Raw genomic sequence first — 26,243 nt, 5'->3', positions numbered from 1 at the left:
GATGAGCTCCCTTTTAAGGACCAGCAACCACCTCATAAGCCCAAAGAGGGGAAGTGCCAAGTCCTATCCCTGGGAGGGAATAACAACAGGCACCAGTAGATGGTGAGGCCACCCCAATTGGCAGCACCTTGGCAGAAACGTGTCCTTGTGAGAGGGCAGACTGACAGCAGGGTAAGGGCAGCAATCTTCAGTCTCCCCTCAGCACTGGAGAGGCCACAGCCTGAGTGCTGTGTCCAGTTCAGGGCTACCTAGTACAGGAGAGACGTGGACATTGCAGAGAGGGCCAAAGGAACAGCCACAAAGATGATGGTCAGTGACTGTTCAGCCTGGACAAGGTTCACAGGGGATCTTATTTATGTATTTAAATACCTGAATGGAGGGTACAAAGAGGACAGTGCCAGGCTCTTTTCACTGGTGCCCAGTGGCAGGACCAGAGGCAACGGGCACAAAGCAGAACAGACAAGGTTCCAGCTGAGGATCAGGAAACACTTTTTCACTGGGAGGCTGATTGAGCACTGGCACTGGTTGCCCAGGAAGGTGGTGGAGTCTCCTCTCCCTCCTAGGAGATACTCAGAAGCTGCTTGGACACAGTCCTGAGTCAGGTAGCCCTACCTGAGCAGGGGGGTTGGACCAGATGACCACCAGAACCCCCATCCAACCTCAACCATTCCATGTTCAACATTCTGTTCAGGAGAAAAACAGAAGTCAAATCACATCTAAGCAAACATGATCACTGATTTCTGGCACTCTAAGTACCCAATCTACCTAGAACTTCAGCTTCTCATTTCACATCAAGCTCAGGCATTAGCAGTATATAAGGTTCAACTCTTCACAGAATATTTTGAGTTGGAAGGGACCCACAAAGATCATAAAGTCCAACTCCTGGTCCTGCACAGGACAACCCCCAGAATCACACCATGTGCCTCAGAGTATTGTCCAAACATTTCTTGAACACTGTCAGGTTTGGTGCTGTGACCACTTCCATAGGGAGCCTGTTCCAGTGCCCAACCATCCACTGGCTGAAGAACCTTTTTCTAATATCTAAACTAAACCTCTCTTGACAACTTCAGGCCATTACCTCAGCTTCCCTCCATCTTGCTTCCATAAGCATCCTTACTTCTGTCCTCCCAGATGACACCTGACCACAGGCTTGGTATCTTTCTCATACCTACCCTGAATTAAAACAATTATGTTTAAAGCTGAAATTCAGAGATAATATATAATCTCTAACCAATATAAAACATTTACCCATTACATTTATATGCTATGCATTTTATTAAAGTATACTAATAAAAGTATGTTTCATAGTAGATATGCTTCACTACACTGTGCATTACAATATTTTATATTTTGTGAATAAAAAGTATTACATGCTATCAAAACTGCCTTCAGCTACTGAAGCTACTGCTCTTCCCTGAACCCCAGTTTACAGCTTCACTCCTAAACCTAGAGTAGCTAGATCTGGAGATTCTCACTACTATGTTAAAGAACAAGTTTCATGCTGTCAAGAACATCTGGATAGCCACATTCCTCAGAAATTCCAGACTGACAAGCATTAAAAACTGGGAACCAAGCACTTCTGTCAAAAGGATCCAAGTAGACTTATTCCCAGAAGTAAATCCAGAGGTGATGAAACACAGAAAACACTAGAAGTGTTTCCTTCCAATCACGATTAGACACTTCTATTTTAAGTCCTTCTTCTGAGTTTGGGGTTTTTCTGAGTGTCTAACACAAAGACCTAGAGCCCAGGAGTTCTAGAATTTGACTGGAATTTTTGCTATCGTTGTATATAAAACATGCATAGATCCTACAGAAACTAGGAGCATGAGAAAAAAAATTTAGTTAATCACCATGTCCCTTTTCACTCCTACAGAAAGGACCAGATGTTACTCAGACACAAGGATAAGGATAAAAGTTCTTACTCTTGCATTAAAATCAATCACAGAACATAGGTAGGCAGTAGTTTGGAAACACACCTTCACAATTCTTTGCCCATATAACCCTTCATAAATTTTTCATTAAGGTGACACAGGTACTCATGAACAAAGGATGTGGAAACCTGACAAAATTTGGAAGTTTTAATGGAAAGCTTCTCTCTTTTTTCCCCCAAAAGCTCATGTTGTTGGAAAGTGAGCAGGATAAACACCTTATATTCTGCCCTTGGAGGCTCAAATAGCTCTGAAAACTATGCCATGATTTGTCTGCCAACACGAAAGAGCCCTGCTCATGCTAATGTTGCTTACTGTCACCTTCACGAAGGACAGCAAGCCACAAACCTACTGTAGGAGCTTTGGACAATATGGCACATATGGGCTGGATGCAGCACTGTGAACATTTGTATCCATCCTCCAGTAGCTAAATAGCAGTCACTTGTACTGATTGCAACAGGCTGCTCAAGTTTTGCAAGTCTTTGAAAAAGTGCATCAGTTCAGCCTCAATACACGGAATTACTACATCAAAGTACAGGGCAAGAGCAGAAGGGTTATTGCAGGTCACTATGTACCAGGTTATTGGCAAAGAAGATAACTAAAAATGAATCATAGAGAATGGTCATCACCGTGGTAGTCGATGGCAGCAAAGCCACCACTGTACCCTTAAGTTCTGCCATGGCTGATAGCACAGTCATTGTTATTGTCTGAGGACTCACCGAACTCGTATTTTCATTTAGGTAAGACTCAGCCAACTGTTGATCTCATTAATGCAGCAGGAGAACAGGAAAAGATATGCTGTAGTTTGGATAAAAGCCCTGCCAGCTATGAAAAACCGACAACATCCTGAAACCTCCACCAGAAGCCTGTCCCACCTTCCTTTTTGAAACAGCAGCAGAAATACAAGACAAAGCCTTAATAACACTAGGTAGTATTTTAAAGTGTAAGTTTAAGAAGATGCAAGTGCTATGCTATATTCTTCCAGGCTAGTGTAAAGCCTATAGAAATGTCTGCCAGCCATGAGTACTAAACTGCTTATCAGCACTTTATTGACTAGAGTAAACATACTGGAAGCAACTTCAGTTTTAACAGCCTTTCATGATCATCTGAGATTTCTTATTTACTTCACTGTGGTTTAGTGCTTTGTATAATGGAAATGGTCACATTCAGATTACCTGATGAAGAGCAAACAGCTATCTCCATTATCCCTCAGCTACCTACTGAGGTAGGCTGAAGGATCTCTTGAGCATACTTCTCTGACTGCAATACTCACTATTCCAGAAAGACAGAGGCCTAAAGCAGTTTTGAGCAGATGTTATGACACAGCTTGTAATAGTTTCAGATACGCTTGCATTACAGTTATAACAGTGGAAGTGCACTTGGAGATAATCTGACCTACAAAGGGGAAAAACAACTCGGAAAGCACAGGAAGAGACTTACTTGAAAGATGGTAGTTCCATTCCCCACTCCCCATCAAAAAACAAAAAACAAAACAAAACAAACAAAACAAACCAAAAAACCCACAAAACAAAACAACAAAGAGAGAGAAGGGGAAGGATTTTAAAAAAAGTAGCAGAGTAAGTGTAACTGTTGATAACTTTAACAAATTCTGAAAGCACAGGAACCCAGCCCTCCAGTGCACAGCTTCTTGACAGAGCAATGACGAAAGTAAAAGCCATTCCTCAGGGACATAACCAAACATGCTGAAAAGATGAAGACAGAAAAGCTAGTTGCAAGTCAATTACAAAACATCTGCTTAAAAAAAAAAAAAAATCTAACTGCTCTCAGTCACACTGAATATGCTGTTTCAGAATACTCCTCTCCCCAGAAATATTTTGCAATAGAATAAGGAGTAAATGACTTAATTCTTTTGCAGAACAATACCCACTATTCAGAGTGCCCTGCTGTTCCCTCTCTCTCTGACAAAAGCTGTCAGATCTGGCAAAGACAGAATAAAAGATGAATCCAGGTCCTGTGACAAAAGGACCTTTTGAGAGAAACTGAAAGTGAAGTCTCTTCTGAACATAGGGATGCATCCAGAGTAGGGGGTCAAACAAATATGGAAATAAATTACAGTCATCTGCCAGCACTACAATACTTGCCAACTATTGATGAGAAAATAAACTTATTCAGAGTTTTAATACTCCTACAACTTTCCTCTGCTGTTAGCCTACAAAACCCAAAATCCTTTGACCTCAATGCTAACAAACAAGATTTACTCAGCCCATATATTCTGCATGAAACAGTAGTGCAAATCTAGCATTTTAATACAATATTTATGTATATTTAATATTAATTACATTTACATATTTAGTATTATCCTACTACATTAACAATACTAGATACAGTATTTGGTAAAAACAACTACCATGGTTAAGTCTCTACAAATTCTGGTACTGTTTTCTATCAAGTATAAAACAGAATAGAAAACAAAATCTCCATGTGAAGAATAATGTGTATTTTAACAGAAGCAGCCAAGACCTGTTGCAAAACACAGATCATGTATGCTGACATTCAGACAAAACCTTGCAGTAATAAAAGGTACTGTCATTCACTATATTTACAAGAAACTGCTTAATAGTTCAGTTACCAACTGCGCTACAGTGATTATTTTTAAAAAACCAAAACCACACACAACACAGCATCTTTGTCTTGTCCTTCAGAGATAAGAAATAATTTGTAGGAAAGAAGTGACACTGTTTAAACTACATGTGCTAGAATACATACAACTCCACAATAGGAAGAGGTTAGAAAAGTTGAATACCGTGGAAAAAAATTTATTAAGTCTATACAAGTCTTCTGAAACAAACCATTGGCTTTGATACAGTAAATTCAAGTGAATACTCATTGCAATAGTATTTTTTCATACAGAGATCAAGAAGCCTTATAGCTTCCCATTTAGTGTCTGTGACAGGAAGTTTTATTTCTGAACAAGTAGCTGCACAAAGCAGACGTGATAGAGATCTCACAGCCATAGTGAGCTACAGTTGAGATAAACTTATATTACAAACATTTCAGAAATTAGGAATCCATACTGAGGTGTGGCAAATTGATTCACAATGAAAGAACAAAGACATCACTCAGACCCCTTGCCAATAATGAAGACTTTCTGCAGCAAGTCTAGAGCAGAACGTATCATAAAAAACTAGAATGCAAGAGTACCACAAATTTAGCATATAAATATCACAGGATTAAAACTCCAGTTAAGCCATCAACTGAAGTGATGATTAAAAGGAAAACATGGCGTTCCCCAGCTTTGCAAAGGAAGCTTTCAAAGCATTTCTTCAAGAAGGTGCTGATACCTACGGCCTGAGCCAATTTGTATTTTAGACAGCTCTGCTGAAAGTTTAGCAGTTTTGTCTAAAAGCTGTATAATCCTGCTGGTTTTAATACCATAAAAAAAGCATTTACTAGAAGAAATGAAATGTAACATTTATAGCTCACACTGTTTGCAAGATCTGTGCACACTATATAGTTCTATAATTTCAACAGAATTTAAAAATAAGACAAAGAGCAGACAATGCAGTAATGTGTTTGTTAGATGGATTTGTTTAGAATAGTTACACAATTAATGTATACAGTTGTAAAATTTTTAGTGCATTTTTTCTTGCACATTATTTATGCTACTTATAAAAACCTGAAGATTGCAAATTGGGCATGCTTACCATAACATTTTCAAACTGGGAAAGCTGCAGAACATTTCTCCTACAAGTGTTCACTGCCATGATACAAAACAAATATGTGCAAACTGCAAGGTCCCTAAAAATAGCATTTAATGACTTCATGTACAGAAGGATGTCACTATCTGTTTAAATACGCAAAGAATAAGCTTCCCCAAGTTTATAACATAGAACAATATCTACCACATGCTCCTCCTCCTCCATATCCTTCTTCCTTGTTCGATAACTTTACACCTCTGTTTTGGCTTTCACTCTCCCACAGTCCAGGAGTCTGAATGATTTTTTCAACAAGTTCTTCAAAGGCACACTGTACTCCATCACATGTTTTTGCACTTGCCTCTGGAAAGGGGACACAAGAAGTCAAGTGTCAGTGTAACTTCGTGTAACATTTTTAGTATTTCTCTTTCAATTGAGTCTTAACCTACGACCTACCCTTATAACCTTCTACAATATATTCTACAAAAACATAACAGTGCCAAAATTAGCAGGTATGCAGATTTATGTCACCACGTAAGGCAGCACCTCAGAAGAGTATCTAATAGAAGAGCTTTCAAGCTGCACTTCACCAGAGTATATGGAGGCAGCTATAGCTTAGCTTTATTTTTCTATGGAAAGCACTCCAGTAAGAAAAAGGAGGGTTCTTGTCTGATAAACCTGGTTGCTGTTCTGTATGTTAGTCAGAACTGCAGTATCACCACACCATAAGAAGCAAGAATCAACACTGTAGGATTCTGGGCCAGTCTCCATCATAAAACCTATCTGATAAAATGCAATAAAGGATCTCATTTCTTTTGCAGTTAGCAGAATTCTAGGTAATTTCATTCAGGAGCCTTACTCGACTAAGCCCAAAAAATCTGTTCACAAGTTATGAGAGCAACAGACACCATTGCAAACTGTTCAGTTCCACCAGGGCTTGCCCTGTTCATCTACACAGCCTTGCAGATAGGTACCGTGCACACACACACACACACACACACACACACACACACACATATTTAGTTATAGTCTAATTTTCATTTTGCTTTTCATCTTTCATGCATTTAACAGCTTGTGCCTCAACTTTGAACTTCTATTTCCACATCTGACACTGCAGCTGAAGAGAAACACAGCAGGATACTAAAGAAAAATATGTCATTAGTCAGAGATGAAGAACATAAGTCTAAGTACAGGACACATCAATGAACTGTTTTGCTACTGGAATCATCCTATAAAATATTTCCTGCTGATTCTTAAGAGAAACATGGAATAAACATATGCATAAAGAGTCAGTTCCTCACCCATTTTTTAATTTATCATTACAAGGCTTTGCCTACAATACCTATTTCATTTTGCAGCAAAATGAGACCAACATATTTGCTTCAGTCATAATTATGTCGTTATTGAATCCCACCCACCATTTTAAGTTAATGATATACCTATCTATTTTTAACATCCCAGTTCTAATACAGATTTCTGTCAGCCACCAGCTATTTTTCTATACTGAAGGCTGGTTAGTAGTACCAGTTTTTCCTCTTGCATTTTGCTTCTGTTCAGCAAGTCAGCTGGGAAAAGAAATCAGACAAAACCCCAAAACAGGTTTCATCAGGCTATGGCACAGCCTGTATTCTGTCCTTAATCCTTATGAATTTCAGTATACTCATTCACAGAATAGGTATCTGGACATATTCAAGAACAATTTGAATACCCATCATCTTTGTACCTACAGCAGTTGGGAAATATCATTAACTGGACTGTGTGCAAGGACTACAGTCCTACAGAAGTGGTACTTTTCATTATGTAACAAAAACCAAGTAAGATCTCTGCAAATACCTATAACATACCTATGAACAACATGGAATGTTTTCTTGCAAATTTGAGGCCTTCATTTCTGTCAACTTCATGGTTTTCCTATAATAAGACATAGCATTAATATATATTATTAACAAAATACACCAACTTACCTACTGCACTTGAATGTGGCTTACCTTATCAATCTTGTTTCCAACTAACATTTTCACTATGTCATTCCTTGTGCAGTATGTTTCCAATTCATTTAACCAGTTATCCAGCTTAACAAAAGTATCTCTTCTTGTGACATCATAAACTGAAAGATACGAAAAATAGTATTTCCACAATTTTTTTCCAAGAATGACAGCTTACACTATAAAAGGAGCAATAATTATGGCTTTTTGAATTCGAAAATTGAAGAAGTCCCAAGGATTCCAATCTACCTTCTACACCAGTAACTGGAAGAAGTTGGACATCCATCAGCTCAAATCACTGATGCAGAGCAACTCTAACATTCAGTCAACTACTGAGCTTAGACTAATTTGTTGTGAGACACCCCAGTTTACAGGCTGGAGACTCATTCTCCAAAGAATTCTGCACCTGCAGATCCCAGTGTAGGATACTGAATAACATCACTACCCCACAGCTATGCAAGAAGGATGGCATGACCACCAGCACTGAATTAATTAGTGATAATTAAGACTTGTTTTAACACCACTGCTATGCTACTGACTTAGCTAAAAAATAAACAGATCAGCAAATCCTCACAAATACTGATGGAACTACTGAGTTTTCAGTATTTTACTGTCTTAAATGATTTAGTATTTGTGTGAAATATAAGCAGTAAGCCACATTAGGAGCACAAAGAGCAGACAAAAAAAAGCAGACCTAACTCTAAAATCTACTACCCAATAACTAACAGTTAGCATTTCAAGCTATGAAAGTATTTTTCCTTCATCTTCACATCCCACGTTCAGACAGGCAAAACCAGTTTGTTTCAATCAAATCTGCAACTTGGTTTGCATTTTTAGGAAGCAATATAACAAAGAAATAGGAGGTATTTAATAAAACAGGAGAGCAAATCTCAACAACAGAACTTTTTGACTCCCACAGTGCTTGAAACTTTCACAGCTTTCAACAGTAAGTGGTAGTTTCAGTGCCAGAAACCAGGTGACTTGACAAGACATGCCTTGACAGAAACGCAATGCAACTCAGAGTTGGGAAAAGGTACATACAAAACAAAACCTATCAGGAAGTCACATGACAGAGGTTATTCCAAGCTAAACAATTTAACTGGACACAATGTCTTACCAAGATTCTCTCAATTCACGTGCATTCAAAAAAATTACACTTCCCTGTCCTTACTTTAGTCAGCTCCTCCCTTCTAGCACTGGAAAAGCAAAACTCCAGGGCTCAGTGACTACATAACAGGTTTCCATATATAAAGGAAAAGCAAATGAAGACTTCACTCTGAAGCTGCAATTACTGGTTTTGCCTGGGTTTTCCCCACACAAATTGGTTCTTTCTATATGCCCAGCTAGTCTTTTCTAAGCGATTCTGACTGTGTAACATCACATCAATAGGGAGACAAATAACAAAAAATCCCAGACAGACTCCACAGTGCTTTTATAAATTTCATTAGAAAAAAAGAAGAACAGGGAGAAGGAGAAAACTGTATACATACTGATATGGAGAGAATACACTGAGGAGAATTTTTTTTTTACACTGGACTTAGTAAACACAGGTAAAAATAAAAGGTAATAAATAAAAGACAAATTCCTGACAGCACAGGGACCACAGCTCCAAGCTATCCTTTCAAATAGCAGTAGATTTTAATCTCATGCAAAATCAGAGGTTCTCACGCTGGTCAGACTGACTACAAGAGAAAGAGGTCGGACATCAAGATCCTTTAATATGTACTGTTCAACATAGATACAATGACTTTTAATATCAATTAGATATTATGTAAAGGTTATATGAGTTTATGTAACTCCCATGCATGAAAAACACAAACATTCAGAATAGCATGCAAGGCTATACTTACCTAGGATAACACCTTGTGCACCTCTGTAGTAACTGGGTGTTAATGTTCTGAACCGCTCCTGACCTGCAGTATCCTAAAAAGCCAGTCAGAAAGTTCCATTATTCAGAATTTGAGCACCATCTAGTTTAGCTTTCAGGAATTCTGCTTCTAAAGAACATACAAAATAAGACTTCAAGTGTATTTCACTACGAGATTAGATGAGTATTCCATCTCCTGCTGTTTTACTACACATTAACTTTGTTATGTAATCTGCCCTGAGAAACACCTTTTAACTGTTAAATGTAGTAAATAACTGGACTACGTGGCAGTAAGATAGCCATTTCTGCAAGGGCATTTGTTGTGCACCTAGTACTGCAGCAACCAGCATGAGCAGCATAGCTGCAGTACTAAGATTCTGTAACAAGCACCACACCCATGGCACCAAAACCAGTTCCCTCACTTCAATCACTTGGTCCAATTAAACTGGATTGAGTGCCAGGGTTAATGCATTAACACCCTATGACAGAGCAGAAGCAGAAATAAGTCAGAGGTTTCTCTGGTTTTAAGTAAAGTTGAGTTTACAGCCTCGAATTTAAAGTGTCAAAAGCTCTGCAAAAAAACCCCTAAATATTGCTGTTTTCTTGTCAGAGATTAAGTTATAGAGCACACTTATTGAAGACTTTATGACAGAATATTTAATGAATTTACCCAGGTGAGAAGTCACACATGAAACACGGGATTCCCTGACAAAGAACCTGAATAACAAAACTAGACTTCCAACATTCTACAAACCACTCAGTCAATCCCACACATCTCAAACTGCCTCTGTGTCATGATGAACATTTACAAGCTTTTCTTTTCCAGTTTGCTGCAGGATTATTTCTTTATATTTATCAATATGAAAAAAAAAAAAACTTTTAAGTTAGCCCTAAGTAATATTTTCCATCCCATTATCATTCATCATTCTGCTATCAGTCTGGTTTTCCTTCTATATGTCTTTTTTTTTCTGTCAAGCTATTTCAGTTATTTTCCATGTCAAATCCATTTATTTTAGTGATCATTACTGTTGTAAGTAATACATAAATCCTGTTTGTTACCTGAGATATGAACAGCCTTCAAAGCAACAGAAGTACTGCAATACATATTTCATGTTTCACCACTACTTCCCAAGAAAGTAAAAGTCCAGTATCTTGCTCATATGAGAAACAAGGTTTTATTCTTGCTACAAGACAACACAACTGGGTCTGATTATTCAAAAGATGCTTCAAGTCACATAAGTCTGCAGGTTTATGGAGAGTATTTTAAAAAGAGTTTGGAAGTACCTTTTCTTTCTTCATGGTCATAAATGTGAAAATTCTACTTTTAGCTGAAGTAGAAGCTGAATACGCTAAAGCTGTGAGTACAAACACTGCCCCTCTTTCAGATGCATCTGCTACAAATAACTCTAACCTTGAGCCTATAGATGTCCTTGTATGAGGGCTATGAAATTTAGGCTAAAAATGATTTTAGAAGGGTAACATTTGAGCATGCAATAGTAATTCCTAACCTAATACACAGTATAGAGTTATAGGCAAAATTTAGTAAAGAACTTCACCCATTTAAAATCTGTCAAGTATAGACAAGAGTGATATAGACAGGGATGTCTCAGATCACTGAGGGTTAACTCTCTAGATGTTAATGAATTACTCATTAAAAACATCTGGGAATGGCCACATTCACTTTTTTAAAGTTTGACTGAATGAGTACCATTTAATTCCTTCTCTTCTCTACTCCTATCCCAATTAGACCTGGAATCAGTGCAGTTCACAGTCAACAATTTGTCTTACCCCACCAGCCAGCTGCCCCACAGTTCATTCCACCTTTTGAATGGTGCAGTATTAATCTCCCACTTCTCCAAATCACCTTCATATTAATAGAAAAGGATTCTATACAAACTGTACATTAACAAACCATCACTATTCCTAAAGCAAAGCAACACATTAGGAACTTCAGGAGAGACTTACCCATATTGCCAGTTTAGCTTTGTTTCCATCAACTGAAATAGTTTTCACCTTGAAGTCCACACCTAGAACAGGAAAAATATTTTAGTTCTTCAAACATACTACAGCTATCTTTGAAAGAGAAAAGAGAAAAGGAAAAAAAAATCAAACTCGGAAAACAAGCTGTGTTTTGACATAAGCAAGTTTGTAATTCAAATGAGTTAAATTTCTATTCATCACTCACAAATACGTTTTCCTTAAGTACACCCCTGGCCTTGAAGAACAATATACTTTAAAACTAATGAAGGCAGCTGCATTTAGGTAGCTATTTGCTCTGTTTCCTGATCTCAAACCAAGTCTCATCAAGCCTGGCAAACCGATATAGGCAGAGACTAACGTAGTACATGACTGCTATCCTACGAGAAGTAACATTAGATTACACTAATTTAACAAGTGCCTAATTCTGCAACTGGGATGTGGTGCCCCTGGTTGGGTGTACAAACTGGGGAACGAGAGGCTGATGAGCAGCTGTGGAAAGGGACCTGAGGGTCCTGACTGACAGCAAGTTGAACATGAGTCAGCAGTGCCATGGCAGCCAGGAGGGCCAACCGTGTCTGGGGGTGGGGGGGTGGCATCAGGTAAAGCATCGCTAGCCAGGTGAGGGAGGGGATTGTCCTGCTCTGCTCTGCACTGGGTGGCCTCACCTTGAATATTGTGTGCAGTCTGGGGCACCACAATATCAAAAAGACATTAAACTACTGAGAGTGTCCAAAGGAGGGCCACGAGGATGGTGAAGGGTCCAAAGGGGAAGCCTTGTGAGGACTGGCCGAGGTCACTTGGTCTGTTCAGCCAGGAGGAGACTGAAGGCAGACCTCACTGGGGTGTTCAACATCCTCACAAGGGGAAGAGGAGGGGCAGGTACTGATCTCTCTGCTCTCGTGACTGAGAAATTTATATTTGTTAAATTATGTCAGCTTCTGCCCAACATTTCAACAATTGCAAAAACTTTTTGTTTTCTCTTTTCCTTTTAAATTTTCCTAGCCCTCAGAAAAGGTGCTGAGGAATAACTGGCAAAATTTGGTATTTTCAGCAAAAAGTAGAGAGTTTTGGCAAAAGAAAATAAAACGCCTGACAAAAAGCAGTTTTTGCCAGGAGAAAAGAAAAAACCTCTCTTGCTGAAGTCTGTCTTTGCAAAGGAAGAGACAAGGTGTTAGCGGTCACACAACTTAAGGCGTTTGTTGCTTAGTAACCGGGCGGAGGCCTAATTCACTCCGGCCAGGGATCCTAAATACCTGACTCAGCAAGGTTTGAACTCCCGGTTTCGCGTGGCTGGGCGGAGGTGGATTCTTTTGTCTTCTGTCCCTGTTCTGGGGTGGAGGTAAAGTAAAACTTTCCTGCTTTTCACAGGAGCAAGGGATAGCGCCTTCCTACTTTACAAAACCGGGACTCTGCAACTTTCTGGTTGGGGAAAGAAGTGCTTTTTGTCTTGCAGTTTGGCCGGGGCAGGGCCCAGGAAATACAAACCTCTCTCCCTCTGAATTTTCCTGCCTTACAGGATTTAGGGGGGAGAGCAAAATGAAACTCCTCGCATCACTCCACTTTCCTATCAATTGCTTGCTTGTACCATTGGGGGGGCGGGGAGGGAAGTTTCTGTTTCAGGATAACTGTGGCTGCTTCTAAAAACCCCCTTGTCGGGGTGTGAAGAAGCAGGAAGCAAAGCCCAAAACCATTTGGGAAAGCAAAAAAGCCACCTTCCTCAAGGAAAGCTAGGGAACCTATTAAAGCTAAACCTGCTGCCTAAAAAGCAAAGATTCTCAAGTGAATAAATAAACTGAGTTCATTTTTGTTGTCTACAGCTCTTACAAGCTGCCACCTACTAAGATCAGTATAGTATTCTAACTCCTATAACTAAAGGTCAAAGACTGAATTGCAAATCATTGTATACATTTATATTGTTAATAACTTGGAATGTCTAAGTTTGTCTCCACAAAACCAGAATACTGGATGCATGCCTGAACAAGAAATGGCGAGCCACGTCAGTAAAAATGGAAAGAACTGTTATCTGATTCCTGTGATATTTCCTAAAAATGAAGTCAACTCCAACAATGAAAAACCACACTGAACAGTGAAGCTGAATAAAGCAACAACAGAATCAGAGACTGTACAGTAAAATCACTGAATGCTTTGTCTTTTGTGTTTCTGGTACAGAGTATTCTAGTGTAAAAATGTAATAGTAAGTTTTGTTAAAATGTTTGTTCTGTAATTGTATCTTCAAGTGAAAAGATTCCTTGACGATTCATATGAGTATTCATACAAGATTTCATGTGACTGTGAAATTGTGGTTGAACATGGGTTTGTATACTCCTTCCTACCTCCTCAGAGCAAGTAAGAAAACTAATGCAAAATGTTCCTTGTAGTGAAATATAGTGCTCTAGAGGTGTAAGGAGTGGAATACTGAGAATTTTTTTTTAAGAGGTGCCCTTGGGAAGCCCATTCTTGTGCGTGTTTGTTGCTTGTAACATATATGTAATTTTTAAGAGGTAACTCTCCAGAGGAAGGAGGGAGACTTTGGGAAATTTGCTGTAACTTTCAAGAGGTAATCTCTGGAGAAGATCGCACTGAATTTGTGATGTAACTTACAAAAAGGGGTGAAATTTTGGAAATTAACTTTTACAAGGGGCCCCTCAGATAAGCTCACCCCGCTTTTGATTGTAATGTGACTTTTAAGAGGGGCCTTTCCAGGGAGAGGAGTGAAAAATTCTGGAAATTTGCTGTAACTTTAAGCCCTGGAAACATGTTCACTCCATTATTGTGGTAACATGGAACATAATGCAGAAACTCTTGTTTCAAGCACTAGGCCTGAGTATGTAGGAATGGTTTAAATCCAGCTGTACCTTTAACTTCCCTGAAGCAGTCACACCACTGTACAACAATTGCAAATATCAGTTTCCCATGATACACTCCAATAATGCTCCTGAACCCTGGCTGGTACGAGGGATGAGGGTGGTCTGGGATATGTGTATTTATTTGTTTTCTAATATTGTCTAATGCTTAGTGTATTATTAAGCAAGCAAAGACTCTGAAGCGCTGCACATCACCGAAAAAGGCTGCTATCCATGGATGACAGTGAAAGAACTGTTCCAGTCACTGCAACAGACAAGACTGAGTTCCTGAACTCTCTACCATATTCTGAATTACATCTCGTTTGCAATATTAAAGACTGAAGGGGTGGGAGATAATGATTTGCATAGAGTAGATTTTCAATATTGATTGAATGCCTGTTTCTTTTTTGCTTAGTGGTATAACAATTGCCCACTGCTTTCCTCTTTCATCTGTACTTTTCCATCTTCTGTCAGCTAGGTTCTCCTACTGCTGCTGCTACAAGAAGAAAATCCAATTAAATATGATTTCAGTGGTTGTCCCGACCCAGGGGTGGACTGTGAGATCCTGGATCCGAATCTCACTGAATTACTGATGTGGGTCAGAACCAACCCACTGTGTGTGTGCGTGTGGGGAAGGGCTGGGCCTAGACCTGCAGGAGCAGTGCTGAGGGCACAGGGCAGAGCTGCAGGCCCTGCAGCCAGGCCGTCAGTCAAGGCAGACCTGCCTGGTAGCACATCCACACCGCAGCCCTGCAGCCTGTGACTGGCCACAGCACAGCTCACTCTGGCCTGGAAGGGACTGACCAGATACCCTATCTGGGAGGGAAAACTGGACTCTATAAATACACTAGACTCCACGTGGTCTCCCTCTCTCCTTATGAAGCTGAGTTGGGAGATTTAGGTTGGGTATCAGGAAAAAGATTTTCACCCAGGGGGTGGCTGAGCACTGGAAGAGGTTCCCCAGGGAAGTTGTCACGGCACCAAGCCTGACAGAGTTGAAGAAGGGTTCAGACAACACTCTCAGGCACATGGTGTGATTGTTGGGGTGTCCAGCATAGGGCCAGGAACTGGACTCGATCCTGATGGGTCCCTTCCAACTCAGCACGTTGTACAATTTTATAATTCTATGAAACATGTCAAATAAGCTCTGGATTATTTCAACATGTAGTACATCTCTTACAGCAATTCCAGCAACACCATGAACTCACCAATACCACACTCAGTGACCAAGAAAAAAACCAAAGTGACAACACGGTAATGGTTCTGCTGTTCAGTCATCTACCTCAACATTTAAAAACTCATCCCCCCTCATGTGTCCTCCCTCCACAGGAACTAGCAGCCTATTAGCTGCTCAAGGATAAGCTGCAGAAAACTCAAGCCAAAGAGGACAAGATGTTAGTGACTGTGCAAATTTAAAGGATATAGCAACACACATCAGTTTGAGAGGCTGAGTACAGTTATGATCCATTATGCTGTAATTTAATCCTTAGGTTACTAATAGCAAGTAACTAACTCAAAGTATGTTTCAACTATTTGGGAGTGACTTTCACTGCCCACCAGGCAGCAGCCCTGAAGTGAAATAACCGTGTGGAAAGTTGATACCTTTGTAAGAACAACTTTAAAGTGCAACAGCAACCTTCTTGCACTTCAAATTAAAATGGCAGCCATTACACTTGCTACCAGAAAAAGAATTTATCTATTCTAACACAAAATGAGTAGGGCTTCGTGATAAGTGTGCTGCATTTATATTCCCAAGGTCACGCAGATTACAAACGACTGCAAACAGCTTCCAAAATATGTTCAACTTAAAAGTCACAAAGACTATATAGGATGACTAAGAAACTGCACATTACAAGCAGATTTAAACTTCAGTTGCACTGGGATGATGCACTGAAATTTAAAAGAGCTTTATTTAAAAAAATAAAACCACAATTTTTATTCCACTGTTTCACAGTTTCAGCTCACTAGTGTTCCTGAAGTGTCAGCTGATTTTCAGACAACATTCTGCACTGGAAGAAGCCTATATGCTTTATTTCAAGAAAAACTTTCCCAAAGTACATTAACTTTGGTAGTAACTGAACAGAACTTTGTTTTTTTCAGGGACTAAGGCTCCTAGTCCCTAACTTAGCAGTAATATAATGTTCAGTGTCATGCACAAGAGTTCTAGAGTTATGTTCACAGAAAAGAACAGTTGCTATTAACTTTAAACAAATGTTCTTGGAACTTTACCTAGTTCATGGAAGATTGCTATGCTAGCAATTTGACAAAAATTGATCCTAAAGAACATCCTGTCCTGTCCATTTTTCAGCACTCAGCAGGAGCTTTTAGACTAACAGAATCTCTTTCTTCCAATGCAATTGCAAAATTCTTCCCCTAAACTGCAAAAATCACCATTGTTCAGTCAGCATGTCCCAGAGTTCACAGGGTATTATTTATCCATTAGCCTGATTGCAGAACCTGTAACTGCAGGTATTACAAGTCTACTGGATACTTTAAAAAGCAAAATATGTCACAGCAGTTTCAAGAAACAAAACTTTTTTCCTTAAGATAAACTTATTAGGTGTATTCTGAAGCCACAGTATCCTTCTCCTGTTCAGTAAACAGATTCAGTATCTTGTGCTTGCACAGCTCAGCCATTTTCATTTAATGGAAAGTGTATATATACCTGTTAGCCTTGCTGCTGGCTTAAAATTAACTTTTAATTTTGCATGAGTGATGCAAGTAAAATAAGAAACTAAAATTGCTAATAAACCCCATGTTAAACTGGCAATTGAAAAGCAAAAGTATGAAAATGAACTAATAGTACACTAAGATATATCCTTTAAAGTGATCAAGGCATGTCAAATATAATTCTAGCAAACCAAGGAGTTCAACACATACAAAGTCAATGAACATAAAAACCTTTTAAATAACTATGGTTTTGATTGTTATTCTGACATAAAAGCATAAGCAGAAAAAAATATAAGGCTCAAGAAAATCTTGTTGAATTGAACAAACAGGGTACTTGTGTTCTCTAAATACATGAGTGAAATACAGACATGTTTGTGACAGGTGTCAGTTCTGACCTTCCAAGAGTGATGTTTCTACCCATGACAGCAGAAAGCTGACACTGCTTTCCACCATGCCTTGGAAGGCAGCCAGAAACAAGACAGCACAATAGAGTGTACTCCTGTGTGTTAACACCTACTGCCTCAGCACTGCTCACCAGCATACAATGGACTTCCAGTCTGCAAGGAATAGTTCTGTCACTGATACTGCTCTCACACACAGACCAGTGTGCCATGCTGGATTTACAGGAAGTGCAAAATGAGCTAGACTGTGTTGGGCAGCTTAGAGCTGGAGGACTCCAAATGCAAGGAAAGCTAAGAAGTTAAGAGACACCAGATCTGTGCAATACATCACTTCATTTATGAAACAGGGATTGCACTGAACACTTATCTAGAATCTCTCATACCAAGAGCAAGCAAGTAAAGACAAGCATGAGCAGTAAGAAAAACAGAAAACACTACGGTATATATAGTCTATTAAGATCCATGTGATGAAGCCCAGAGAACAAGCCATTCCAAGGAATGCAAGGAGGACAGGTAATCTGCTAGGTTGAATAAAACACTGTTAATCCAACTGAAGCTATTTGCCCAAAGCAGCTTATTCTTCCCAGAATATCACAGGATTTTTACAAAGTTCTGAAGAGAAGCCACCACAGAACAATCATTTTGGGTTTCACTTAAATTGTACCCAGTAGGTCTGTGCAATGCATGAAGATAAGGTACACCTCAACAGGTCATTCCAAGGGACCAACTGTACTGCAGCCAAGACTTTCCCTCAGGATTGTGGTTTTGTGTGCAGTTCTTACTATATGTTAAAAAAAAAATAAATAAGCAAACCAAACATGTCATCACTTCGCTTTCTAATCCAAGTAAAAACATACAGTCCCTTTAAGCAGTTCAGCAGTCAGTATGTGGATCACATTGAAAGAAGACATTATTTGTGATCCTTTGATTTTGGAAAAGCACCGTACTCTTAAGTTTCAACGAGAAAGGTTTAAAAACCTTTTCTGTCCCTAAACTCAAAACAAGTAGTGTTTAATTAGCAAAAAAAGAACTCCATGTTGAGACTCACAAGATGTTTCAATATTTCACCATCTTGCAAGTACCTGAATTTGGCATCTAGGATCTGTCTTCATGCAGCACAGAACAGTTACCTCTAAGAGCTCACTCCAGTTGCTGTATCTATATGAACAACAAATCCTACTCCGAATTTAAAGCTGCCATGTTGCTTCTTAGAAATACATTCACCAGAAAAATGGCAATGCCACTGCAGGAAACAAGAAAACAAGTAAGAACAACCCAGATTCTGTCCTCATCCAGTTAAGTGGGGGAAAAAAACTTAATCTGCTACCCCTAATGAGTGCTCCACACACCGTGCTGTGGCACAGTAGCTCTACTGCACAATACTATGAACATCATCTAGAGGGACCTAACAGGGTGATCTACGCCAGCATCTTGCTCAGTCTCTAGAAACTGATTTTTCCTGCCAAATTATCACTTTCACTCCAGATTAATGTATTTGTTTGAGAAATCAAACTCTATCTGAAGTAATGCTCACATTGAGTACACTTCCTCCTTTTCCAAATCAGAAACAGAGCAGGGTAGGATCTGCCAGCAGTAAACCTTGAACTGTTGTTATTTAATAACCAATGATTAGCTACCACACTTGAGCTTGTGCATTTGGGCAAACACAAAGAGGAAGAATTACTTCAAGAAATAATTCCCTTGTTTCTCAAATAGTGTACAGATGTCAGTTTTTTACACTGGTAAAGAATATCATGTGCAAACAGCAGAATGAAAAACAAACATGGTTAAAAACAAACAAACAAACAAACAAAACCAACAATAAAGATGCCCTCACTGAGTCTATTGGTATCCAAAACATCACGAAAGCTGAAGCGGCTATTCTGCACTAACTTCCCGCCCCACATGATTGACTTAAAGAAAGTAAGAGGATATGAAGTATACACAGTGCCAAAACTATTACATTAGAATACAAGACTGCCATCTTCACCACCTGATCTATAACATTCCTGTTTCCTTCCATGCTATCCTCCCTCATAAACTGAGGTGGGGCTCCTTGCACAACTTCATTTTTTACAAGCAATGGAATGAACAAAAATAGGCCACATTCCTCCCCTTGGCTGCTCAGTGCTTTATATGAAATAGTACTTCTGTATTTTATTAAGGAAAAATATCCATTTATAGAATTCTTAATCAATTAGAGCTGGATTTGTTTACCAACAGCTGAACTCAAAGAAAAAATTTTATATAAGTTCTTGAACAGAACTCTTCCAACAGAGAAAACTAAAAGTGCAACTGAAATGTATTGTGTGAAAAAGTATCTCCATTTTTTCATTATTTTCGATATATCTGACTATATAATATTTGAAATATAACATTTCATTGTATTAGGTATTATATAATAAAATAATAATATTTGTAATATTATTCATTTTGAATATAGAATATTTAAAACATAAGTTCAATGTTTTCCATTATTTCAGCTATTACTTTAGCATAGAGTTGCATCACATTCTTAGAAGTTTCATATTGCTCCTTTGACAACCAATCTACATAGGGTGCCCTGCGTTCTGGGCCACTCTCCTCCAGCACAGCTGACCCACACTGGTAGGTATCATACCAGCACAGCAATGACACATCACTGCTTTTTTCCCAGCAGCTCTAGATTCTTGGCTCTCTTCCACTTTTCTCAGAGTCTAGCTGGCAAGGGACTGATGACCAAGTAGAAGAGAAAAAGGCACATTGTAATTTCCTCCTACAGGGGAAAAGCAGAAGGCACACAGAGCGCAGTACACCCTAGTATTGTCAGAAGTTGCAAGAGTTAACATCCCCAACTAAACAGTCTTAGGATAGCTACTAAGTATCACATTACTAGAACACAAGATCTGGACAGTAACACTACTATGCAAATTACTTGACAGCTGTCTTGCAGAGACAAATCAGCAGAAGACATAACAGCAGCTCTCAATTTCCCTTTTAGCTCAAAATGCTGCAAACAATGAATTGCAGGTTACTCCACTGGAGCTTTTCCCTGACTTCTATTTGCATGGTGATGGGTGTCACTCATATCTGCTTTTTCAGCCAAGGATAAATTTTTGCATAAAGGGGACAACTACAGGCCAGTACAGTCAACTCCCTACACCGAGCACCGCACACTAAAACTGCGTCCATGTCATCCCTGCGTTACAGAAAGGCAGACACGCCTGAACTTCACTACACATCAGGCAAGTCTGAACAAACCACAGTTTTCCGCTGAAAATGGTTTGCATTTTTCTAAGGTAGTATCAGTACCTACTTACCAATTGTTGCTGCAAGTTCTGGGTCGAATGTATCATCTGTGAACCGCAGCAGAAGGCTGATAGGGAGGGAAGAAAAATAAGAGATATTATTACTGCAGCATACCCATAGCTTGCTGGAAGCCTATAAATCACAAGTCTGAAAGGAACAGCAAGGTCACACAGCTAAACAAAAACACAGGTCATTGTTTTTCGTAGGAGAGAAATTACAGAAAATAAGAAGGGAACACGGAAAGAATACAGCAGACATGCTCTGCTCCCTGAGCCCTCGACTCCTCACTGCACGTGTTACCAAGGATGCCTCTTTGAAAACAAAGCACCACACGAGGTCTCAAATCAGTTGCCTGAACAGTCACATGATCAACTTCTCAAAGCATTTTATTTCTACCTTACTCTATTCTTCTTCTCCCAGAATTTGGCATAAAAGTAGTATTTTTTTGTTTTGTTTCAATATTGCCTCATATTATTTCTGTAAGCTTGAGAAAAAAATTCCAAGTCAGCTTTTCATCCCAGAAATAACTCCTTGAACTGGGCACACAGGGGAATAGTAAGGACAACACCCACCAGAAATAAAGACACAGAAGTTGAAGAGTAGAAGTAGCTCACCATTGCTTTATGATTTTGTATCTTTTTGTATATAAGGACTTCCACGCACACTTCTGCCTATCCTGATGAGCATGTTTGCTACCAATAGAAAACCAGTTACAACTAAGATTTAATGGCACATCACACTGCAGTAGTGTCGGGTCCCTTAAAGGAGTGCCCATAATGCCACTCTACTTGTGCCAAATGTAAATATGTTTGCAAGAGACAGATTCTCAGCATAGTTTCTAAAATTACCAGACTTAGGCATCTGTGGCAAGTGCATATTACCACGTGGCAGGCAGCTGTTTGCTATGACCCAACAGCTTCTACTCATTTCCAGGCTGGAGAAACAAAACAAAAACTTATTTACTTTTTGGTCTCCCCCCCCCCCTTCTTTACTCCTCTCTCTTCTTTTTGCACGTGAATTCAGTAGTCAAGTGCTTTTTAGCATTTGGACACAGTCCTGCATTGACAAAAAAAAAAGGACTACTGAAATTCCTTTATTTCAATGACACCGGGTGGCAACTCTAAAGTTAACCAAAGACCATCCTTTTCTCCCCTACTCCAGAACCCCAAAACCAAATGGTAGCTTTATTCACCAAAGAGTAATTAAAATAAATCAGAGTATATCGGTTTTTACCAGTACCTTCAGACGGTTGTATGGGGATGCTATTTAAAAGCAGCTATTTCTAGTTACAACCAGAACTAGTTTCACTCAAAACAGAGAGAATATGGAAACCTTATACTCCTACTAGAATAAAACCATCATTTTACCAGTCTTGCACATCAAGCCCAGCAAACTTCTACCATCTCCACCTTTCTTTCATATAGCTATCATCTTCTACAAACTCCAGTACACTCACAGGGACCAGGTTTAAGACAAAATTTGTTCAGAAGTCAGAACTCCAACCATTTGCTACACTGTGCTAGTACCAGTTTAGCATCTGATTTTCCCTAGCCAAGTAACAGGTAAGGGACCCACAAATTCAGGAATTGCTCAATATTAAGTTCCTGTACCTGAACAATCGCAGTGTTGTCATTTAACAGTAATTTTATTTCCTCCACACAATGCCTCTTTTAACAAGTTTTCTGATGTGAAGAAACAAGTATATAAATGGGTATACAAAACCATCGTGCGTTTTATCTGCCTCAGGAAAAATTCTTCCATATGGCCACTCATACACAGGAGATGACCTCAACTACAAGAAATTTGCTCAGATCCTGTCTGTCACCTGAGGCCTACTGTACTAATTATCAACTCAGCAGCTACCTCAAATGAGTAACTAACAGATTTTTAACAAATACAGGGGTTTTATTTCTAATCAGCAACTTCTATGTACTTTAGGGTCACAGCAGAAGACACAGATTACTGCCATAAAAATACTAAATTTAAAATTACCAGTGTGGCACAGATTACCAGATGCCCTCCTGCATTTACATCCCTTATAACCTGTCTTCGAACCACTCCGCTGTCTCCCCGTGTTCCCCCGCACGCATCCAGTGCTGGGTCACTTATGACTGTTTGTAAACATTATGAACTAGATATTAACCCCAAAGCACCGCGGAGATGTACGAGGGCACCCATCTCCCCAGGACACAAGGCTGCCCTGGGCACAGGGCGGCCAAGCTGCCGCTGGCCGGGCCGGCAGAGCCTCCGCGTCCCCTCTGCTTCCAGCTGGGCCCGGCAGACACCGAGGCCGGCGGCTGCGGAGGAGGCAGGGATAAACCCTGCCCTGCCGGCGGCTGCGGAGGAGGCAGGGATAACCCCTGTCCTGCCGAGAAGGGGCCGGGGCGCTCCCCCCGCGGGCCCCGCTCGGCGCAGCGCAGGCCGCGCCCAGTCGGCGCCGTCCGACAAGGGGCTTAGGTCGGCCCGGGCGGTCGGGAGAGGCGGGGAGGCGGGCGCCCCCTCACCTGGACTTGCCGACGCCGCTCTCGCCGATGATGAGGATCTTGAGGGTGGTCAGCACGTCCTCGTCCATCCCGGCGGCGCCCCCGGACCGGCCCCGACCCTGCGACGCTTCCCTGCGCAGCTGCGGCGGCTCCGCTGCGCCTGCGCGGGGCCGCCCGCGGTTTGTTTACAGCGCGCGGGGACGGGCCCCGCGGGGCGCGCGTGCGCGGGGCGGGGGCGCGCGCGGCCCTTCCCGCCGCCTCAGCGGGGCACGGGAGAGGGTCCCGAGGGGTGCGGGATGTGGGATGTGGGATGTGGGGACAGAGGAAGCCGGATAAAGTGCCACAGGGTTATCAGACATCGGAACCAGCTGCTCAGGGAGGTGGCGGAGTCCGCGCCCCTGGAGGTGTCTAAGGGAAGACTGGACGTGGCACTCGGTGCCACGGTCTGGTTGACGCGGTGGTGTTCGGTTCATAGGTTGGACTCGATGATCTCAGAGGTCTTTTCCAGGCTGATTGACTCTGTGATTCTGCTCGCTGGCGGCCGGCCAGCGCCCCGTGCGGGAGCAGGGCCAGCGGCCGCCTCTGGAGGAAAGCGGCTGGTCAGGAGCCACCACCACGCAATGGGCTCATTTGGTCACAAACCAGCAGTGCAGACCACTTGGTATGCGACACTAATTACTTCTCTGCCAGCAGAATCTTTTTGTTGTTCGTTAAAAGCCCAAAATATTCTTCTAAAACTGATTGCTGTGACAAAGTCCAACCAAGTTAGCTAACCTGCTGTTACAGCTTGAGACCTACCTCAGGCCGTGTGTGAACAAGTGCGACTCTTCTAAACTAATGGAGTATATCACAGGTGTGGGTCTGAGACTGTCCTTGGCCTGTGCTACAGTCCTTGGCCCAGCTGGGCATCCTCTGGGCAGGCCAGAGACTGATTCCATCACACACATAAACGAGCTCAGGCTCTGCCACAGTCACGCGAGAGATCAGGCTATGTCAGCAATTTGCGCCAGGCAGGTGCACTGAGAGACCGTGGTGGTTTCTGTCACGATGCTGGCTGCAGAGGGCACAGTTCTTTCAGCAGAATCCTGATTCTGCTGCACAGTTGCCTTCAACTGAGTTCCAGGGTCAACACAGGAACCGTTCTCTTGTGTTTTTGTGGTAAACCTCTTTGTTGCCTTGCTCCTTCCGCTTACAGGATCTCAGTCAACTCTCCTGACTCTTACCTCACAAAAATAACTCCCAGGATGAATACAATAACAGTAATTATCCTATTAAATTATGTAGACATATTCTATAATTAAACATGTGCAAAGAGCTGGCTGTGTTTACAACAGGACTGTGCCTGTTTATTAGGAATAATCTGAGATTTGTTGAAGGTGTGACTTAGTTTGGACTGTGCTTTGCAGTCACACAAGAAAGCAGTAGGTCTATACTCTGTAGTTTTTGATGAAGTGTACAAGAGCTGTGGGGTCTTAGCATGGAACAGGACGAGGGTTTTAATTTTGAAGGTATATCCAAACAGCAAAGAATTCTACTAAGGCTACTGAATGCCTTGAAGTCAGAGAGTATTTGTATTCTGGAATTTGACTTTTTCTATTGAAGCCGTAGAATCAAACTATTCTATATGGATATTAGTCCTGATTCAGATCATAATTCTATACCTCTCTTAGAATGAAGGGTTGATCGGGATGGCATTCAGATCTTTGACCTTAATGATAAGCAAGAAAGAAGGCAAAACCTGCCCTAAATGAACAATTCCATAGCTCGTGCTTATAGGTGTGGTGGTTTAGACTTTCCTAAGCATGCCCTTTGAGAATAGGTATTTCTCCATGTTGTCCTCCTTCAGGTGGACCTCTGTAGTCCTCTTACTCTGAGGTTGGATCTGACTGCTGCAGTGAACCTGTTTCCTGTCTGTGTATCTATTTTAACTCTGGAAAGCCAGGCCTATTTCAGGAGCCAATGGTAGTGGATAATTAAAGTAGCTCAGACATAGCTCCTACAAAACAAGAGTATTATTTATTCACTGAAAGATGTAAAGTAATCAGGATGTCTTTCAACAGACTTTTTTAGGGTTTCTTCAGTGATGCTGTCTCTGGATTGGGAGAGACATCTAGCCTGCTGTAATCCATGGGTGCATGTCTTTTTTCTTGCCTGCTTTTCAGCACTCATTAGGAGTCCTCGCTAACTCATGACAAGTAACTCAATCCCTTGAAAGAGGCTGGAGGGTTTTTCTTTTATCATTTACTATCCCATTTGATCCTGACTTCAGATGTGGGAGCATCAAGCCATAGCAACTTGCTTAGCCCTCCCTGATAATTAGTCTTCCTAAAAGAACACTGGGGATTTATTTTATTATTTTTTTTTATGCTATGCTGTTTCCTCTTGATTTCCTCTCGGTGATCTCTGCATTTCTGACAGGAAGGTGATGAGCAGATAACTTGACTGTATATAGTATTTGTAAATAATTATGCATATATACTTTCCTTATTCTACATACACTGCTAAGGGAAGCAGTGTGATGGTGGAAAACTAGCATAACTGGTTCCAAGGCAGGTCACTACTATGTGTGGAGAAGTATAAATACACAGAGAGAGAGAGAGATATGAAATTTGCACTTCAGAGTTTCCTTTCATGCCTTTATAGCCTTGCATGAAGGCTGCCTGATTCCTGGTCTGATACAGGACTCAGAGAAGTAGAAAAATGGCAGGTCTATCTCAGCTCAGTGTCCCTGAGCTATTCATTACTTCAGGGATGTGACAAAGAGGCAAAGTCATCTTGACAATGATAGCTCCTGTATTCTCACCATTAAAATTCCCTGTCCAGTGTGTTACAGACTTGGCTTTATCCTTGACCATGAAAACAGGCCATTGGAACTGAATAACTGTGAATACCTTTCTCAAAAGGTAGGAATTTATTTACAGTCACTCCCTTAGGGTTGAGCTCTACAATGAAAGGGTCCTTGCACTTCATGTATCCTCAAGGGGCTCCAGACCAGTAGCACAGCACAGTGCCCTTAGGCAGCCACTGAGAGCAAGTAAAGGCCAGAAGGACCTACATCCAGTTTGTTCCTGCTGAACCAGCTGCAGTGTAACCTTGGCATCAGAGATGAATGTGTTAGTAATAATAAGTCAATAACATGAGA

General features: G+C 40.8%; 1 protein-coding gene across 1 annotated transcript; it reads right to left on the bottom strand.

Annotated features, from left to right (window-relative positions):
* Nucleotides 1-4,689: 4,689 nt before the first annotated feature.
* Nucleotides 4,690-23,272, bottom strand: RAB18 (RAB18, member RAS oncogene family). Its single transcript, XM_050311617.1, has 7 exons — nt 23,123-23,272; nt 20,630-20,685; nt 11,402-11,463; nt 9,420-9,492; nt 7,573-7,691; nt 7,429-7,495; nt 4,690-5,947 (listed from the first exon to the last, which is right to left on the bottom strand). Exons 1-7 carry the CDS (start codon nt 23,188-23,190, stop codon nt 5,769-5,771), a joined length of 624 nt encoding a protein of 207 aa, XP_050167574.1. The 5' UTR covers nt 23,191-23,272; the 3' UTR covers nt 4,690-5,768.
* Between the last annotated feature and the right edge of the window lie 2,971 nt (nt 23,273-26,243).

This window comes from Myiozetetes cayanensis, unplaced genomic scaffold, assembly GCF_022539395.1.
Source record: "Myiozetetes cayanensis isolate MyiCay16 unplaced genomic scaffold, myiCay2020 scf1, whole genome shotgun sequence".
Lineage (NCBI taxonomy): Eukaryota > Metazoa > Chordata > Aves > Passeriformes > Tyrannidae > Myiozetetes > Myiozetetes cayanensis.
The sequence above is the reverse complement of the archived record's forward strand: the minus strand, read 5'-3'. Positions and strand labels throughout refer to the sequence as shown.

Bases quoted from the DNA above. Each gene is read 5' to 3' on its own strand.
- RAB18 (XM_050311617.1), bottom strand. From the start codon at position 23,190: ATGGACGAGGACGTGCTGACCACCCTCAAGATCCTCATCATCGGCGAG. The intron at 9,493-11,401 runs GTAAGTCTCTCC...CTGGCTTTTTAG, and splicing joins AAGCTAAACTGGCAATATGG to GATACTGCAGGTCAGGAGCG. The intron at 7,692-9,419 runs GTAAGTATAGCC...CGTATCTTTCAG, and splicing joins TGCACAAGGTGTTATCCTAG to TTTATGATGTCACAAGAAGA.